The sequence below is a fragment of the Rhamphochromis longiceps genome, linkage group LG3, assembly GCF_057381845.1.
Source record: "Rhamphochromis longiceps isolate RC_006_pf linkage group LG3, R_longiceps_female_GT1.1, whole genome shotgun sequence".
Lineage (NCBI taxonomy): Eukaryota > Metazoa > Chordata > Actinopteri > Cichliformes > Cichlidae > Rhamphochromis > Rhamphochromis longiceps.
In genome coordinates this window covers 14,732,471-14,740,650 of record NC_140559.1, presented here as the reverse complement: position 1 = coordinate 14,740,650, position 8,180 = coordinate 14,732,471, and the positions used below count along the sequence as shown (strand labels likewise).

The following is an 8,180-nucleotide window of genomic DNA, read 5'->3' as shown; positions in this document are numbered from 1 at the left end:
ACCTTCAGCAGGTTTTGGACGTTTATGAGACAAATTTAAATCACAAACTTTCATCACTTTAATCCTGCAGGTTTGAAACTGTTTTCTATTATTAGAAAGATTCTTTGTGTATTTCAGGTAAAGTGTGATGCTCATATGTAAATAACATCTTGTTTTGTTTCCTGTCCAACTGGCCAGCTTTGAGATGAAACCAGTCATTTTTAACCAGGACATGTCCTTTAATGCACATATTAAACAAATATGTAAGACTGCTTTCTTCCATCTGAGCAACATCTCTAAAATTAGAAATATCCTGTCTCAGAGTGATGCTGAAAAACAAGTTCATGCATTTATTACTTCTAGGCTCAAAATCGTTTTCTGTGCCTGTCATGAACAGCTGTGTGGCAGGCAGAGGCAAGACCCAAATGCAGGACTTGGAAACAAAGGGGTCGGCTAAAAGAGGCAGCGTTATTAATGTTAGAAGATACTCAGAAAGAAACATAAAAATACAAGAGAAACAAAAAAAGAAAATTAGAGAATATAAACAGGAAACTACGAAGGAAACATAGAACTCACAGAAGAACACAGCAAAACAGGCACGAGGGAGACTGAGGACCTAAACACAGGGATGGGATTACAAACACAATGAGACAGAACACAGAGAAAACAGACAAACGCAGGTACGTGAGCGGGGAGACTGAAAGAATAACAAAACACAGAGAAGAGGCTGGCACAGACTGGACACGAAGGAAATAAACATGAACAACAAGAAATAGAGAATAAGAAATATAAATAATGACGACTCTGACAAATAAGGGAACCTGAGCTCAAGAGACACCAATATAGAACCAGAACAAAGGTCATTGAAACAAGAGAACAAATAAACACATAGTCCATAACAAACACAAAAACTAGCTCAAAGACTGAGGACCATCACAGGACACTCTGTGTCAAACATGAGTGTTCATAAGTTCAGAGTATTGATCAGTTTGAAATGATGGAAGCAGCTCCTGAAAGTGACGACTCTTCACCTCGCAGTAGACCTTTGTCAGAGTTCAAGCTGCACAGACTCAAACCAGCAGCAGGTCGATTTCTTTAGTTCCCCGTCAATCCTGGTTGCTCAGGAGGAACTTGCTCCCACAATGACATCACTGTGTGAATGAATGGGAGTGAATGAAGAAAGGAGGAAGCTGATGACTGCCTGTAAATGTTCCCACGGTGACTAACAGAGTGAGACTGTCCACAGGAAGTCTGCAGGTCTGTCCTCAGCTTCCTGTTTACACTTCTTCTGTGGTGTCTGTGGTTCCTTTAGCTTCTGTAAAAATGGGACAGTTGAGTGTGCAGTCATGGTGCAGGTCACGAGAAGGGTGAGGCATTTATTGTCCTACCAACTTTAAAACCTAATTAAAATGTATATGTATGTAACAAATATACGAAACTTTAAACCTAATTTTTAAACTGAAGCTTAAAGAGAAAAAAGTTAATGATGGATTGCATTTATATAACACTTTTCTAGGCACCCAAAGTACAGTTCCACAGTCACTCTCACACACTGGTGGAGGCAGCTACAGTTGTAGCCACAGCTGCCCGGGGGCAGACTGACAGAAGCGAGGCTGCCATATCGCACCATCGGCCCCTCTGGCCATCACCAGTAGGCGGTAGGGGAAGTGTCTTGCCATAGGACACAACCACCAGGACAGACAGAGAGCAGGAGGGATCAAACCGGCGACCTTCCACTTATAGAGGAGCTTCCCAATCCACTGAACCACAGTCGCCCCGATAGTTCAGCATGTAATAACACTGGGACATGAGTCATATAGGTGCAGCCTCCCTACCTGTGTCCTCAGGGGTCTGAGTGATGATGTCAGCATTGGTCATGTGTGTTTTTGGGATGACATCATCAAGACAAGAACATGCCAATGAGTGACTGAATATCCGGGTTTTATTTACAACTCACTGAACTTGGATTTCCCATCAACCCTGTTTGCCTGCTGAACTGAATTCAAATATATATTGTTTTCATTTAATAATAATCCTGCAGAGAAATCTTAATTCTTATGAAGACGTTGTGAGGGGCTTCATGAATCTCTCTCTGAAAAAGAACTCATTTTGTTTCACTTTAAACACTAGTCACACAAAGAGATGAAGACAAGAAACAAAGTTAAGAACATCTTTTGCTGTGTGGTAACTTTACATCTTCCTTTGTTCAGTCCTGCATCTCAGCACCGGTATCTGCTGACATGCACTCTCTCTACTCTCAGACACTGTTTATCTCTACAGAGTCCACAACATTCAAATAGCTGCTAGACTGATCTTAAACACATAAAACACTTCATGGTTTATGTGTTTTACCTTTGATCATTTCCCACTGATCTCAACAAAGAAGCTCCGTCACAGAGAGCTTCTCTCAGCAGTTAACCACACCAGCAGCACCTGTTTTGATGTGGGTGAATGAACGCTCGACTCCGGGAAATATGAACTACTGACTCAGGTGACTTCACTATTTATGTGCTTTTACATCTGATTACTGCTACTACTGTGTATAACCCTCAGATTTACATGGCAATAAAAGAAATAATGTGGTCACTGAACTAGCTTCTCCTGCTAGTCCCAAAAACGTGACTCAAAGTGAGAGCTGACTGGGCTTTTTCAGCTGTAGCCTAAACTGTGGAAGCATCACCCTGCCCTCGTTAGTTCAGCCCACTCGCTGCCTGTCTTTAAATAATGTCTTAAAATGTGTTTTTGCTCCTCAGATTAGAGTCAGAACGCGAGCAGTACATTCTCACCTTGTACTGGTTGTTATTTTCCTAATTTTGCTGGTTTGCTGGTTTGTACAGTATTTTTATTAAACTGTCCAACGTGTGCTTCTCCGATTTATTTTTGAAAAGATACATCTGGATTAAAAACAAACCAAATCCGCTCAGATTATTTTTAATCTTCAGTTCAGGCCGACAGCTCCTGTTACACTGTGTCATACACACAAACCTGAATTGACTCCCATCAAACACCGATCATATCTGTTTAAGCTGCAGGATTTCCTGTCTCAGTGCCACGTCTCTCTCTGCTGACTCATGTTATAAACACTGAACTGACCAACGAAACCACAGTACAGCTTTAATTATGAAACCAGTGACAGGTTTTACTGAGGAAACAGGAACCTAAAGAATGAACTGCACCTGCTGTCAATCCCACTTTCAAAACACTAGTTTGATAAATGTGAGAAGAAGATTCTCATTGTTTCATTGAGCACATTTTACAAGCCCAATGAAAACTACTTTTGGGTTTATCTCTCATTGATGTCCCTCGTTAGAACACAGGTGAATGTGTACCTGCAGTGTTTGTCCTCAGACTGGAGTAAAGTACTTCAGGTTCGCTGGCTGGAGTCTTATTGGTCCAGGCTCTACTGGTGACCTCAGCATAGGTGACATCATTTACTGGAGCTGACTGGTATCTCCCTGCAAAGATGAAGTGATCTGAAAGAATACTAGTATTTGTGTCTGTGGAGTTTTAGTCTGAATCTACTTTCTAAGTGTTCTAAAAATAGAAACGCTGATGGAGGCTGTCTTGATGTGTCCAAGATGATGACTTTGGATGAAAATTTGAGACAGACGCTATACCTGTGCGCTTCTTCCACAGAAGATGAAGTACAAACAGAACCAGAACCAACAGCACCAGGGAACCTATAGCAGCTACAATTGGGAATATGAGGGAGGAGGGGGGAGAGGGAGAAGGGGGAGGAGAAAGAAGGGTAGAAGAAGAGGAGATATGAGTGTTTGTGAGTGACGTTATGGTTGTTGTTGCTTCTTTTGTTGTTGTAAACAAGGCTGTGGTTGAAGGACCTGCAGGAGAGATGAGGAAGCTGGTTCAGTCAGTTTATCATCAGCTCAGCAGATTGGCTTTAAACAGGAAGTGATGTCAGTGTTCTGACCTCTGACCCTCAGAAAGCTCTGAGGAGATGATCCAAACTCATCAGGAGCACACCAGTAGAGACCTTCATCAGACTGCTGCACGTTAATGGTGATGTTTTTCTCTGATTTAGGTCCAACAGGACGTCCATTAAAGTAGAAATAAGCTGCAGCTGTGCCACCAGTTTTCTTTTTACAGCGTAGTGTGACATCACTTCCTGTCCTCACAGGAAGTGCAGGGATCTCCAGGATCACATGTTTATCTGAAGAAAAGACACACAGAGTGATGTAGAGGTGGTATAACAGTGTGCTGTTAGTCTGATGATGAAATGAATGACTTCATTACCTGATACAGTGATGTTGACTTCTTCACTCTTCTCTCCAGCTTCACCTTCACACCAGTAAACTCCACTGATTGGCTTGAACTCATCAAAAACACAGGATGAACCATTGAACCTCCCGAAGCCCCGCCCCCCTGCTCCACATGACTCAGTCCCACTTCCTGTGTCCCTCTTCACCGTCCATCCATCAGAGCCCAGCTGACCTTCACATGTCAGAGACACTGAGGCTGCTGTGAAGAACTGCTGAAGGTTTGGACTGATGCTCAGAGAGACTGGAGGACAGACGGACAGTTTCTATCAGTGTTTACACTCAGTGTTTGTCCTGGACCATGGTGCACTTCATCTACTCACCTGCACAAACAGTCAGTGCAGACAGCAGCAGCACACACACACCTGAAACAGGAGGTCAGAGGTCACTGAAGGTCAGAGGATATTAAAGGTCAGAGGTCACTGAAAGAGAGTGGACATTATGACCAGAAGGCAGTAATAGGCCTGGGAGAGCATCTTCTATGTTACCATGTTCACCCTTCACCCTGCTGTGATGGCACTTGTTTAGCCATTTGTCACATAGACTCTGGATGTTATATTTCAAAGCTGCACACTGGTTATCTGTGTAGGTCACAGTTAGGTGTTGTGAGAAAGTTGGTGACACCCAGTTGGTGGGGAGGTCCTGGTGGTGAAGTCTTCTGTTCTCCTGTGTCAAGGGTGCAGACAACAGCTGTTGAAACACCTTCTCTTTTAACGTCTATTCAACTAAATGCTGTGCTATTCATCTTTAGTGACTGTGTACCTGCCCCCCCCCCCTCTCTCTCTCTCGTGCTCATAAGAATAAAAATGAATAGAAAGTTGTTGATTACTTCTACTCATGTGACAAAGTGCAGGAAGACCACGCCCGGGTGCATATTTTTGGTAATAGCCCGTCACCAGTAGTAACCATCTATTACCTATGACGAGCCACCTGGGAAGGCGAGACAAACTTTGGAGCAGACACAAGACACTTTGTCGAGAGACACTTCTGCATCGATGACGGGCTGATTTCAGTTCCCACAGAGTCTGCAGCCATCGATCGGCTTAAGCACACATGTGCAGCCGAGTCCAACCTCAAACTCCACAAAATTGCCTCAAATAGTTTCTTAGTCATGCAAGCCTACACCCGGTGTGGAGTTCTCTCCGTATGTAATAGTATCTTCAACCTCTTGTATAGTCCGAGTGGAAAACAGTTAAAGAAAAAAAAAACATAAACATGTTTAATGAATACCTTTCATAACTTGAAATGCAAATAGAAATGATACATTTTTAAAAATGATGCAAACAACAAAGTAAAATGTTGCTATTTACTTTGGTGGCATCCGTCATTTTTTACAGTGTTGTATGTTGGTACCTCAGGTCCCACATCTCCAGATTCACTAACAGCTTCTTCCACCTGGGCCATTCGGACATTTAACAAACACCATGTCCCCTCTGTTCTAACTCTGCTGTGATCCCAACAACCTACATGTAAAGGTCGCCCAAACTAATAAAATTGTCAGGGATTATAGTGGAGAGAGAAAACAGGCGGCTCCCACCCTCTATCTGAACATCAGTTTTGAGTGGCTATACAGTATATCTGCAGAGATACGGGCAGTACAGGTGCAGCAGTTAGGTATTAAGAAATAAAAAAGAAAAGAAAAACATAAAATGAATTCATATTCAATTCCCACATTTACTAAAAGCAAACAATGTAATGATATTAAAGTAACTCCCTGATGGATGACATGAGCAATGAACAGCTTCACTGATTTTATTAGGTTCTATTTGAGTCTCAATCTGCTGCTGTTTGAAGCTCATCACCAGAAAAACAACAAAACATACAAACTCTGAGGGAAATGACCAAAACAGTCTCCAGTCTTTTGTTAGACTCTGTGTTTATAGTGGAAAATTTGCTCTTATTAAAGGAAGTGAAGGCTACATAATAGGCAGATAAGACAAACGTGTGGTGAGTGCAACTAGCAGCTGTGGTTTCCTGAATGAACGTCGATGTTCGAAGAAACGAGGTTGCCCGACTTCTCCTTAAGTCATCATGTTACAGACAGTGAACTTAACATGAAGCTCTAACTCTGAGTCCAAATTACATGATGGATCACAAAAAAGGTTTTCCTGCTTAGAACTCATTTGCATCCACATCTGTTGATGAGATAAAGTCATGATGTAAGCACACTTTCCTGCTTCATGCTTGTGTGAAAGAATTTATTTCATTAGATGCCTCTGAGTTAAAGTGTGAGCTGCATCACTGTCTATTTTCAATGACTTTTAATTAAATTACTTTAGCCCTACTAGAAAACAGGCAACAGAAAAAGAGCAAACTCTTCCTCTCTCCTAAATGAAACAAACTTTAAGCAGATCCAACAAACTTCACTTGGGGATCCATCCACCCTCAGCAAAAGCTTCCTCCTGCTGAAAACGTGTTTTCCCACTTTATTGTGTGATGACGCGGTGATAAATGAATACATGACTGAAAGTAAGCATGAAAAGTTTTTCAGTGTTTGACTCACCGAGGAGCAGAGACACACCTGAAGTCTTCATGTTGTCGGAATGACGACTGACAGCAGAGTGACACCTTCAGCTTCACCACTTCCCTGTTAAGACCATCAGCTTGTGACACTGCTTGTGCAGAGCGAGGCTGAGCCGCTTCCCTGATAAACTGCATGAGTCATGTTCACGGTAACCCTCACTGTTTCAGTCCATAACTGGACAGTTTGGGAGCTAATGAATGATATATGCAGCTACTTTTTCTGGTCCCAGTCTGTTGTCACCACTGTCTCAAATTTGGGGACTTACAGGCTTACAAAGGGGCACAGTGACTCTGGTCATCAAAGAGGCCAAGCTGAAGTACAAGTAGTGTATTGAGGAGCTCTTTAGAGACACAGAGACCCAGTGTTTAGAAAAAATGCGTCTCAACTGCTCTGATACTCCTGACACATATGGGATCACTACAGGTTTTCGCTTGGGCAGCGGTTGTCCTTCTCTCCTGGATCGGCTGGAGCTTTCTTTAGGTGGCTTCCCAGCTTTGACAAAAGTCCAGCTGGGATAACCACATTTACTCAGGGCCTTCTTGATGTTCTTCTGCCTCCCTGGCTGCTGTGTCAGTGGGGATGGTGTTCGCTCTGTGTTGTAGCGTCCTGATGACACCCAGTTTGTGCTCCAGTGGATGATGAGAGTCAAACCTTAGATACTGATCCGTATGTGTAGGTTTATGGTACACGTCAGCTTTTAGATGTCCCCCATTACTGATGGAAATCTCACAGTCTAAGAAGGCTAACCTGCCACTTTTCATATCCTCCCTGGTGAATTTGATGTGTTGGTCCACCGAGTTAATGTGATCCGTGAATTGTGGAACGTCCTGAGATTGGATTTTCACCCAGGTGTCATCCACATACCTGAACCAATGGCTTGGTGGTGTTCCAGGGTAGGATGGCAAAGCCCTCTTTTCCATTTCTTCCATGTACAAATTGGCCACGATGGGTGAAACTGGGAGCCCATGGCACACCCATGTTCCTGCCTGTAGAACTGACCCTTGTTTGTGAAATAGGTGGAATGAAGGCACAGTTCCAAAAGCAAACACACTTGGTCGATGCTGAGAGCGGTCCTGTTGCTGAGGTTGAGGTCAGGTTGTTTATGTATCTTCAGTAAACCATACAGAGTTGGTGTAGGTTCCCCTTGGTATAGCCTGTGGTATGAGGTCAGGGGCTCATAAGCATTTTCGTCACTGAGCAGGGACAAAATATTCTCATGATAGTCTTTCTGCTTTAGCAAAACTGTGCACCTACCCTGGTGGAAAGATGTTAATGTTGTTGCCATTCCCCAACTCTCTGTGAATGGTACTCATGACCATTGATCAGTGGTTGTTGATCAATGGTCATGAGAATTTGCATAATTAAGATTAAGGAGCTGACCTCCCGGCCCATTGTTCCTTCAG

The 8,180-nt window shown here is 43.0% G+C and overlaps 1 protein-coding gene across 1 annotated transcript; it reads right to left on the bottom strand.

Moving 5' to 3' along the window:
* Positions 1-222: 222 nt before the first annotated feature.
* On the bottom strand, positions 223-7,648 carry LOC146673054 (uncharacterized). The gene is made up of 7 exons (XM_085401565.1): positions 6,757-7,648; positions 4,577-4,618; positions 4,231-4,497; positions 3,908-4,147; positions 3,597-3,818; positions 3,309-3,434; positions 223-1,294 (listed from the first exon to the last, which is right to left on the bottom strand). Exons 1-7 carry the CDS (start codon positions 6,785-6,787, stop codon positions 1,257-1,259), a joined length of 966 nt encoding a protein of 321 aa, XP_085257691.1. The 5' UTR covers positions 6,788-7,648; the 3' UTR covers positions 223-1,256.
* Between the last annotated feature and the right edge of the window lie 532 nt (positions 7,649-8,180).